The 12,646-nt window shown below is 37.0% G+C and overlaps 1 protein-coding gene across 3 annotated transcripts in view; it reads left to right on the forward strand.

The window, feature by feature from the left end:
- Positions 1 to 12,646, forward strand: part of PIEZO1 (piezo type mechanosensitive ion channel component 1) — a 400,254-nt gene that overhangs the window by 373,225 nt on the left and 14,383 nt on the right. For all 3 annotated transcript variants that reach the window (XM_033942562.1, XM_033942564.1, XM_033942563.1), the window contains 2 exons: positions 2,087 to 2,245; positions 2,958 to 3,105. In XM_033942562.1, the coding sequence (XP_033798453.1) occupies positions 2,087 to 2,245; positions 2,958 to 3,105 (307 nt within the window). The remainder of the gene's footprint in view (positions 1 to 2,086; positions 2,246 to 2,957; positions 3,106 to 12,646) is intronic.

The following is a 12,646-nucleotide window of genomic DNA, read 5'->3' on the forward strand; positions in this document are numbered from 1 at the left end:
TTCGGTGTCTACTCTGTTACAAATCTTGGTATCATCTGCAAAAAGGCACACTTTTCCTTCTAACCCTTCAGCAATGTCACTTACATACATATTGAACAGGATTGGCCCCAGCACCAAACCCTGAGGGACTCCACTAGTCACCTTTCCTTCCTTCGAGCGACTTCCATTAACCACCACCCTCTGGCGTCTGTCCGACAGCCAGTTTCTGACCCAGTTCACCACTTTGGGTCCTAACTTCAGCCCTTCAAGTTTGTTCAACAGCCTCCTATGAGGAACTGTATCAAAGGCTTTGCTGAAATCCAAGTAAATTACATCTAGCATATGTCCTCGATCCAGCTCTCTGGTCACCCAATCAAAAAATTCAATCAGGTTCGTTTGGCACGATTTACCTTTTGTAAAGCCATGTTGCCTCGGATCCTGTAACCCATTAGATTCAAGGAAGTACACTATCCTTTCTTTCAGCAACACTTCCATTATTTTTCCAACAACTGAAGTGAGGCTCACTGGCCTGTAGTTTCCTGCTTCATCCCTGTGACCACTTTTATGAATAGGGACTACGTCCGCTCTCCTCCAATCCCCAGGAATCACTCCCATCTCCAGAGATTTTTTGAAGAAGTCTTTAATAGGACTCGCCAGAACCTCTCTGAGCTCCCTTAGTATCCTGGGATGGATCCCATCTGGTCCCATCGCTTTGTCCACCTTCAGTTTTTCAAGTTGCTCATAAACACCCTCCTCCGTGAACGGTGCAGAATCTACTCCATTTTCTCGTGTAACTTTGCCAGACAATCTCGGTCCTTCTCCAGGATTTTCTTCTGTGAACACAGAACAGAAGTATTTGTTTAGCACATTTGCTTTCTCCTCATCACTCTCCACATATTTGTTCCCAGCATCTTTTAGCCTAGCAATTCCATTTTTTATCTTCCTCCTTTCACTAATATATCAGAAAAAATTTTTATCTCCCTTTTTTACATTTTTAGCCATTTGTTCTTCCGCCTGTGCCTTCGCCAAACGTATCTCTCTCTTGGCTTCTTTCAGTTTCACCCTGTAGTCCTTAAGGGACATTAAGGTGGGCAGACTAGATGGGCCGTGGGCCCTTATCTGCCGTCTATTTCTATGTTTCTATGTTTCTGCACTCCTCTTCCTGGGTTTTTTTATATTTCATGAACGCCAACTCTTTCGCCTTTATTTTCTGAAAACTGTCTGGCACCAGGCCAAGACCCATTCAATGCCAATGGCTGGGTAGCCTTAATCACAAGGCACCAAAGTACTTATGTACTTACCAGAGATTTGAGATCTACAAGGGCAGGCTTGGTTGTCCCTTCTCAGAAAAGTTTGCATTCTGAGTCCATAAGGAACAGTGTGTTCTCATGCGCAGGACCATCAGAGTGCAATAAGCTGCTTCTAACAAACTTGTATTAATTTAAGCGAATGTTTAAAAAAAAAAATCAAAAAAATCATATTTCCTGTAATATGAACTATGGTGCTCAGTAGAGAATGACCCGGGGACAAATTTGTCCCCATCCCCGCAGGAACTCAATTTCTCCATCCCCGTGAGTTTTGTCATTGTCGCTGTCCCATTCCTGTAAGCTCTGCCTTAACTGCACAAGTGTTTGAGGCTTGTGCAGATGAGGACGGAGCTTGCAGGAATGGGGCAGGGATAGGAAAAGAAGTCGACGTGATGGGATGGGGAATGAGTTCCCGCAGGGACGGGAAAAAATTTGTCCCGGTGTCATTCTCTAACGCTCAGTAACGTTGGGTTTTAACCTGACAGCGGATTCTGTTTTGGGAGTGTGTCTATTGGAATTATCATTGTTTGATTATGAATGTACTTTTTTGTAATCCGCCTTGGACAAAGGCAGACTAGAAATAATAAATTGAAATTGAAAATTGTATATCCAGTTCATATTCTGCCTTTGAAATTACTGACAGCCGTGAACTGGATTTCAGCCCTTGGCTTTATCTACTTAAAACAGAGTTTTGGCTCTCATTAAAAAGGAAGGGCAAAGATTCTCCTCGAGGCTTTGCGTGTGAACTCCCCCACGCCCACCTTCTCATTCTCACCCTCTCTTTCTCTTTTTTCTTGCAGAATGTTTAACATGAACACAGTGGCCCAACTCTGGTATTTCGTAAAATGCATCTACTTTGCCCTCTCCGCCTATCAGATCCGCTGTGGCTATCCAACCCGCATCCTTGGCAACTTCCTCACCAAAAAATACAACCACCTCAACCTCTTCCTTTTCCAAGGGTAAGTGCAGACATACAGCAGCTACGTAAGAGGCAGAGATTATACGCGTAGTATCCACTCTCTCTCTCGGCAGTCTGTCCAGCTTTTCTCCTGTTGGTCACTCAGCTTGTGTGAGACTGCATTTTCTGAAGCTGCTGCCATGGAGTATTAAGCGTCCCTTTCACTAGAGAATGACACGGGGACAAATTTTTCCCCATCCCGTCCCTGCGAGTTCTTTTCCTGTCCCTGCAAGCTCTTCTCATCTACACAAGCCTCAAACACTTTAAAATCATAAGTGTTTGAGGCTTGTGCGATTAAGGCAGAGCTTGCAGGAACGGGACAGGGACGACAACAGTGACGGGGACAGGACGAGGAAATTGAATTCCTGTCCCCGTATCATTCTCTACCTGTTTCTTCTTCCATTGGCAGTTTGGCAATGGCACAGATAGTGTGTCTGTAAGATCCTACTGTCTAAGGAGAATCCCTGTTACAGGTAAGCAACATTGCTTTGGGCACACGTTCATGGTTGCATTGGAAAGAGAAGTGAAATTAGGGGCTCTGATGGCAGAAATGTTTAGAATGTAAAGGAGTAAGAAGCGCCAGCCTGGATCTCCAAGCAGTAAATGCCTTTAATGCCACCGTCTCAGGTCTATTAGCTGTTCAGTTTGTTTTCCACTGTAGTTGGAAGAGGATCAAAGGCTGAGTACTCTCCTTTACCGTCTCTCCCCTGCAGATTTCGCCTCGTGCCTTTCTTGGTGGAGCTGCGTGCTGTGATGGACTGGGTCTGGACTGACACCACCTTGTCCCTGTCTAACTGGATGTGTGTGGAGGATATATATGCCAACATTTTCATCATCAAATGTAGCCGTGAGACAGAGAAGGTACTCACTGGGTCATGCTCTTGAAGCTGAGAAGCACTTCACTGGAATAGCCAGGGCAGGACTCTGTACGAGAACAGGCGATAAGAAAGAAGTGCTTAAGCAGAGCACTGGAGCAGCAGGGGGCGCTAAAGGGCAGGACTGAGGTGCAAAGTACACGTGTCCCTCCGTATTCGCTGTGATAGGGGATTAACAGACCCGCAAATACAGAAAAACCGCAAATAACTTTTTCATATGTTATTCGCTGTTTTCTATTAAAAACCATCATGAATATGGTGAATCTGTGAATAACATGGTGGGAGACCTTGTCTGTTCCTGAAGGAGAGGCAAAACATGGTGAAAAAAGTGCTGGGAATCAGTGATTTTCTCTGTAAATGTTTGGAATCAGCGATTTCTCTATGCAAGCTAATGTAATTTTGGGGGGAGGAACCAGCAAGCTAAAAACCGTGAATAATCAAAACCGCAAATGCTGAAACCGCAAATACGGAAGGAGAAATGTAGTACCTATATGTGGATGATCACATTAAAGTGTGAAAGATGACTCACTGGAGATGGTTACAATGTGAGTCTGGAAGGGAGATGTTTGACTGATAAGTTTTTTTTCTTACTATGTTTTCTCTTGTACTGTCAGATGCTTTCCATAAGGACCCCCCCCCCCCATCCCTCTTTGTTCAAATGGACCACAGGGGGAGGGGAGGGAGTGTTCAGTTTCAGGGCTGACCCTTTTTACGATTGGAAATGCTAGGAAGGGAAGCAGGCAGTGGACTGGCAGATTGTATCTGTCATATTTCTATCCTTCTTGGAAGAAGGAACCCTTGCCTGCGCCCCGGAGACATGTCTGTGTAACACACACCCCTTCCTCACCTATCCCTCTCTGCTGCATTCCCTTCGGTCCCCCCCACACTTACTTCTCCACTGTCTTCACTTTCATTTACCCCTCTCCCTGCCTCTTCCCTTCTTTCTCGCTCATTTCTTGGCATCAGATGGAAGATCCCAACTGGCTACTGGTATTCACCCATGTAGACTTCCCCTTTGAAGATTGTCATTGCTATCATATTCTTTATTGCAGGAAACACCATCAAAAGCAAAATAGCTCTAAAACAGCAAAATAATACTTTAGAAATCCAGGACAATGTTTCCCTCTTCAACAGCTTCCATCACAGGGCTTATACTAGAATTCTTTACGGCCTACACCCAACGTGGCTTGATCTTTCTTTTCATCTTTCCATATAAGATGCCTTTAAACCAGGACGTGAAAAGAAGCAGAAGGAGACCTTCAAGTTCCAAGCCACCAAATTTCTATTTATTGCTGGACCCGACACAGGCCGTGTTTCTGCGTACTCTTGAGCCTCCTCTGAAAAGAATATGCCAGATGGAGCCACGAGAGGCCTTCACCTCTTTTTCAGCACATTCCTATTTTGTTTTCTTCATGTCTGAATGATTCCAAGACTGGGATGGAATGCTGCAAGGTATTTAAAGCAGGGGCGTGGCTTGGACGCGAACTCAGATGGTCGGGTGAACGATTAGCTCCGTGTAAACAAGCCAATTTAAAAAGAAAACTACAAAAATAATCAAAATCTAAAAAGAAAAAGAGGATTTAACAACTTATTATGGCATCCAACAAACAAAATAAAGGAGAACAGAAAGCTGGAGGTTCTGGATTAGGAAGTAATAAAAGATCAAAACCGGAACCCTCAACTCCTCCCTTGAATATACCGTTACCATCTGATGAAAGCCCCGACGTTATGGAGGAACTAAGACAAATAAAAGAAATTGTTCTAGATAGCAATAAAAAATTGCAAAAGGCAATGGACGATGCGGCATTACTCACCAAGAGAGTAGAGGTAACAGAAAATAGAATAAATATTCTGGAAGAAAACTCAGAACAAATAAATATTGAAATGAGACAAAATAAAACATTATGGAAAGAAATATCAGAAATAAAAAGGGATCTTGAAGACAGCAGAAATCGCGAACGTAGAAATAATTTACGTATTATCGGGATGCCGGAAGGGGTAGAAAGAAATGACCCCATTACCTTCTTACAGAATTTTTTACCTAAAGTGCTCCCATTGAAATTTAAAACAGCTTTAGAAATTGAAAGAGCACACCGGATTCCAACCCAAAGGAAAAATACACAACTGGGTCCAAGAACTTTAATCTTCAAGTTGCTCAGACATCAACAAGCAGTAGAAATCAGCCAACTAGCCAAAGAAAATAAAAATCTGAAATGCCAAGACGCAATTATACATATTGTTCCTGACTTCGCAAAAGAAACTGCAATGAAAAGAAAACAATTCTTGGACATGAGACCAAAATTAAAATCAATGGGGGCTAGATATGGTCTTTTATATCCGGCGATAATGAAAATAACTATCAATAATACAACCCAAAATTTCTCAGACCCCAAAAAACTACAAGATTTCATAGAACAAAATGAACAACCTATGTCTTCTTAAAAGTAAGTGAACATATCACATATAATTTTAATTCTATATAATATATATACTTTTAACTTTGAATTTAATGACTTACAAAAATTTACAGTTGAAACAAAAATTTAAAAAAAAAAAAAAAAAAAAAAAAAAAATTCCTGACATAACGGACAAAAATCCACGAGGATGGAATTATAATTGAAAATATGGAATGTTCTTGTAAAATAACAAGGAAAGAACACTTCATATGAGTCAAAGTAAAGTCAAAATTCTTAACTCATTTCCATAATAAGATTCTACAAAATGAAATAAAACAAACTTACAAGAGATGTCACGAGGATGGAAGACTTCCGTTAGAAATTCTGACGCAGAACTCTGCTTATATAGCACATTGAAATCGGAGTGCACTGTCTGCTGATTGGATGGGAAAATAAAAGGGGCGAGGCTTCACGAGTGAAAAAAAAAAAAAAAGGAAGAAGAAAAAGAATCCTCCATTTAAAATAAAGAATATAGACTTATGGACAGAAACTTGATAAGATTGGACAAGACAAACATGGAATCTATGCTTGAAGAGTGTTAGAATCTATCCGGATAGCAAGGGAAAACCCAACAATGGTCGAGATCGGAGAATGAAGGCGGCTAAAGGGCTGTTATTAACTATTGGTAATGGTGAAAACAATGACAGAGTTTAAGTTACATGAATTTCATGAGAATGATGGGTTGAGACGGAGCGGACAGAAGAGATAATGAGCGAACTATCAGACAGAGGGAAATTCTGCTGTTGCCAACATTGCTGTCTGCTATCGTTTCCCCAATGACAGACTACAGGAATCAACGGAGGATACATTGCTTTTCATTGCCTCTGCCTGACTCATATACACCAGACTTGGAAAACGAGGAATAGGTCATCGTCTACACAGCCTGAGATCGAAGATCTTCGATCCAGAATCCTACTGTTCACCAGCCTGTTTTCTCTTCAAGGCTTAATGACGGTAAACTCATAAATAACAAAACAGAGATCTCCTGTTTACCCCAGAAATAACAACGCCAGCACACTCTGAATTTCAATGAATGCAACTTCTCTACAGTGGAGGAAATTACACAGACACTGAGGATAACTTCCTTGGAACAATAATTCAAGATGCAATGCTGAGACAAGGGTGATGAAACATGGGAATAAACACATAGAAAGTTGACCAAAACAAAATATAAACTTATGAATTAACTTTAATTTTTTCTGAAGATTTTAGAGGCAATTCTTATCTCTAATTAAGTAAATGTTAATACTATTAATATGATTTATGGGTTCTCATTCTGTTCAATTCAAAAACTTCATATGACTTAAACAGAAATGTATAAATGCATAAATGTTCTTATGGTATATATAAATGAAGATATATATAAATATATATATGTTATATATATGTAATATAAAATACATAAATACAGTTATAATTTTATTATAATCCTATATAATATTAATATAGATTCTGGAAATTTATACTTAAATAAATAGAAGGAACAAACAATTGTAGTAAATATAGTAAATTTGAATAATAGCTTGGGGAGTTAATTACACCTAACCATTATATGCGTATCCAAGTTTTCGTATTTAAATGGGGTAGGGAGGGAGGAAAAGAATTAGTAAAATTTAATATAAAAATGGGTAAAGATAGGGAAAGGGATAATATAAAAAAATTATTAAAATGGGATAAATTAATAAAAACTAATATTCAAAGTCTATACTTTAAAGAAAGATACTTTAACATTATAAATGGAAATTAAGATTTTATCACTGAATGTTAATGGTCTAAATCATATAATAAAAAGGAAAAAAGCTTTACTATTTTTGAAGAGGCAAGAAGCTGATATATGCTTCATTCAAGAGACCCACCTCTCAGACATTGAATCAAAAAAGTTAGAAGGGGGATGGGTCAAACAATGTTTTTTCTCACCAGCAATAGGAAAAAAAGCAGGTGTTGCTATTCTAGTAAATAAAAAATGTAATGCTTCATTTAAGCTAAGGGCATCAGATACTAATGGAAGATGGATAAATGTGGAAATGAAAATGGGAAATACTACCATGACGTTAATTAATATATATGCCCCTAATTCGAACCAAAATGAATTTTTTAAATCTATTCAACAAATGATATTACCACTGGCTACTTCTAATTTAATAGTAGCTGGGGATTTTAATGCTGTTATGGATCCTCTGTTGGATAAAAACCCAAGTAGATATATGAAATCTATGGGTCTAGATAATTTGATACACTCATGTGATTTAATAGATATTTGGCGAATACTTCATTTTAATGGACGAGAATTTTCTTTTTGTTCTCATGTTCACAATTCTTTTTCAAGAATAGATTATATTTTTACTTCAAAGAATTTGACACATCAGATATCACAAGCTGCCATTGATCCAATCATTTTATCTGATCATGGTGGGGTCTGGATTAAAATGAAGATTACAGATCAGTATATTAATAGACCATACTGGAAGTTTGATAATACATTGCTTATTGAAACAACCTTTATTGAAAATCTTCAAATAAAAATGAAAGATTTTTTTCAATTAAACGACAATAATGAAATCTCTAAAGAAATATTATGGGATGCTTTTAAAGCAACAATGAGAGGTCAAATAATTTCATATTCGGCTTATCTTAAAAAACAGATCAAAAAAGAATTCAAAAATTTAGAAAATGAGATAAAAAATTTAGAAAAAAAACTAATAGAAAAATGGGAATATTCTACCCAACAAGCATTATTGAAACTTAAAATAAAATATAACGAGATTTCATCTAAATTGATAAGGAAAGAATTATTTTCTCAACAAGCATTGTATTATGGAAACTCAAATAAGGCAGGAAGAATATTGGCAAATTACCTAAAAGCAAAAAAAAGGAAAACAAAACTAATTGCAATAAAAGATGAAAATGGTGTAACATTTACAAATATTGATTCTATTGTAAAACAATTTTTAAAATTTTATAGATCCCTTTATTCTTCTAAGACTTATTCAAATAAAAAAAAAGAAGGTTTAGAATTTTTACAAAATTTAAAGGGTCCTAAAATTCCTGAACATATAAAACGAAGTATGGATGAACCAATATCACTAAAAGAATTAGAAACAGCTTTAAAATCCCTTAGAGTAGGATCCGCTCCAGGTGGTGATGGATATACGATAGAATTTTATAAAACATTTCAAAAATTTTTATTACCCTATTTACTAAATCTTTATCAATACCAAATTAATAAAGGTTCAACAAATGGCACTATAGCAGAATCATTAACTATCGTTTTGCCAAAGCCAAATAAAGACCCCACTTTGGTTTCAAACTACAGGCCAATATCTTTAATAAATGTAGATGGTAAAATATTAGCAAAAATATTAGCTTTAAGATTGGCTAAAGCTCTCCCACATATTATAGGTATGCATCAAACAGGATTCGTAGCTCAAAGACATTCATCTCATAATACTAGATTGGCATTCCATATGTTATACCTATCAAAACAAATGAATGAACCTACTTTCGCTATATCTCTAGATGCAGAAAAAGCTTTTGATAGAATAGAATGGACTTTTATGTATCAAGCAATGGAATGGTTTGATATAGGATCTGGATTCATACAAATGATACAAACATTATATAGCTCCCCATCTGCTAGATTATATATTAATAATACGTTTTCAGAAAAATTTAATCTACAGAGAGGAGTTAGACAAGGATGTCCCTTGTCTCCTTTATTGTTTGATATAGTTTTAGAACCCTTAATAATAGCAATTCAACAAATGAAGGAGATACAGGGTATACGACATTCAGATAAAGAATACAAAATATCAGCTTATGCTGATGATTTATTATTATATTTGAGGAATCCAGAAACTACCATTCCACATTTACTTGACCTAATTGAAAAATTTGGAAAATTTTCTGGATATAAGATAAATTGGAACAAATCAGAAATACTCCCATTAAATGTACATTGTACAAAAGGGTTATTTGATACATTCTCTTTTGTTTGGAAAGAGGAAGCAATTAAATATCTTGGAATTTGGATTACAAAAAATTTAGACGACACAATTAAAATTAATGAAAAATGTTTAATACAAAAAGTGACTGAGATGTGTGACCATTGGAATCCATTGCATTTATCTTGGTGGGGAAGAGTACAAACTATTAAAATGATGATATTGCCTGTAGTTTGTTACCAAATGGGTATGATACCAGTTTTCTTCCAAAATTCTTTTTATACAAAGTTAAATAGGATATTGACAAAATTTATTTGGCTAGGGAAAAACCCCAGAATTGCTTTAGTATCATTACAAAAAACAATTGCGGAGGGAGGGGTAAATTTTCCCAACTTTTATAGGTATCATCAAGCCTATATTTTACGTCAGGGTATGTATTGGATCCTCCCAGAACCCACTGATAATATTCCAGACTGGTTCTGGTTAGAATGGAGACTTATGTTTCCGTTACGTCCTAGTAATGTTATTAGTATCAAAATGCCAGGGCTATATAAAGAACATAAAATACTTATGGATACATGGAAAACTTTAAGGTATATAAGTAATCTAACTCCTATCCCAATTAATAAATCAACAACTCAAACGATTTGGCTAAACCCCAAGATCAAAATAGGCGGTTTCAAAATAATCTGGAAGGACTGGATATTAAAAGGTATTCATACTTTAGAGAATATAATAAAAAATGGTAAATTGCTGGAGTTTTCACAATTGCAACATAAATTTGATCTAAAAAAAACACAATATTTTAAATGGTTGCAATTGAAGCAATCCATTCAAGAAGGGTTCCCTGAATGGAAAAATCTTATTAATTATCACAGTTTAGAATTCCTATGTTTCCAGATTAATTCAACAGGTCATGAAGCTGCACAGTGGTATAAATTAATATCCGAATATATAAATAAAAAACCAAAAAATGGTCTTAGAGACATTTGGAGCATTGAGATAAAGCACCAAATTAGTGCATCTCAATGGCCACGACTTTGGTCTTGGAGATTAAAATGTACGATGTCAGCATCTATGAGACAAACTTGGTTTTTTCTTTTACATAGAGCATTATGGACCCCTACACGTTTACATAGAATTGATAGCTCTAAGTCTAATAGATGCTGGCATTGTCATATCGAAATTGGGACATTAGACCATCTTTTATTCTTTTGTCCATTCATTTTAACATTTTGGAAATCAATTTGGCCCCAAATTAATAGGATGTTAGAAAATCCGGTAGCCCTGACATATGATACCATATTGTTTGGAACAACTATGAGAAAAAAAAGTCAAATATCATCAAGTAATAACAAACTTCTTTTTATTTTAACTGGAATAGCAATACAACAAATCACTTATAATTGGAAAAAACATGATAGATTAAATTATACATTCTGGTGGAATTCAGTATGCCACATATACAAAATGGAACTCACTATAGCAACACAAAAGGGATATATAAGTAAATTTCAAAAAATATGGAGACCATTAACTGAATACTGTAAAGAATGATTAATTTTTCCCATATTTAAAATTTGATAAGAAGATAAGGGGGGTATTATATTAAAACTTTACTTAGAAATCGAGGTTCTGAAGGGAGGGGGGAGGGGAAGGGATAATATTATATTAACTAAAAAATATATAAATTTAGATTTCTGAAATATTAATATGAATTGTAATATCAATTTTTATTTAAAATTAAATTAAATAATAATAGATGAGCTTATCAAGTATGTATATGTATAAATTCTTACTGAGACTATGTAAATCACTTGATGTAACATTTGAAAATGAATAAAGAATTTAAAAAAAAAAAAAAGGTATTTAAAGCAAGGAGGAAAGGCCCCACCTTCATCTCATCACAGAAATTTGCAGTTTCCCATGGGGTATCATCAATTCTTTGTTCAGGGGTAGGCAATTCCGGTCCTCGAGAGCCGGAGCCAGGTCAGGTTTTCAGGATCTCCACCATGAATATGCATGAGATGGATTTGCATGCACTGCCTCCTTGAGATGTTTATTGTGGACATCCTGAAAATGACCTGGCTCCGGCTCTCGAGGACCAGAATTGCCTACCCCTGCTATAGTTAAGCCATTTAAATTTTGTGTAAACAGCAGAGTTTGTAAGGCACCCTAACTGAATACACATCTTTACCATCCTTCTTCAAAGGCCCTTCATCTTCAGCATCTACATCAGGGGTGTCAAAGTCCCTCCTCGAGGACCGCAATCCAGTCGGGTTTTCAGGATTTCCCCAATGAATATGCATGAGATCCATTAGCATACAATGAAAGCAGTGCATGCAAATAGATATCATGCATATTCATTGGGGAAATCCTGAAAACCCGACTGGATTGCAGTCCTCGAGGAGGAACTTTGACACCCCTGATCTACATCATATTTTCTTGTTCCTTCTGCCATCTGAGCTCAATATGTTGATATTATTTCTCTTCTTTGTGTGCTTTCTTTCTGAACTTAAATTTAGGATTTGTGGCATAAAACCAGCTGAATTCTACCTTCCTTTTATCCTCTGGAGTTTACAATTGTTTCATGAAGGGAATAGACTTAGTAGAGAAAGAGAGATTGTTCACCCTCTCCAAGGTAGAAAGAATGAGAGGGCGCTCTCTAAAGTTAAAAAGGGATGGATTCCGTTCAAACGTAAGGAAGTTCTTCTTCACCCAGAGAGTGGTAGAAAACTGGAACGCTCTTCCGGAGTCTGTTATAGGGGAAAACACCCTCCAGGGATTCAAGACAAAGTTAGACAAGTTCCTGCTGAACCAGAACATACACTGGTAAGGTTAGATTCAAATAGGGCACTGGTCTTTGACCTAAGGGCCGCCGCGCGAGCGGACCACTGGTCGGACCCAGCAGCAGCAATTCTTATGTTTACGAATTACTGGAATTGCATCTAATCATTGCTAAGTTTGTTAGGTTGCATTCTTTCCATATGGGATTCCTTTGTGTTTATTCCATTCATTTTTCAAATTCCGTTACCATGTGTATGTCCACCACCTCCTGCAGGAGGACATTCCAGATATCTATCGCCCTTCTCTGTGGGAAAAGTACTTACAGCCATTATTTCTGAGTCAT

The sequence above is a fragment of the Geotrypetes seraphini genome, chromosome 4 (assembly GCF_902459505.1).
Source record: "Geotrypetes seraphini chromosome 4, aGeoSer1.1, whole genome shotgun sequence".
Lineage (NCBI taxonomy): Eukaryota > Metazoa > Chordata > Amphibia > Gymnophiona > Dermophiidae > Geotrypetes > Geotrypetes seraphini.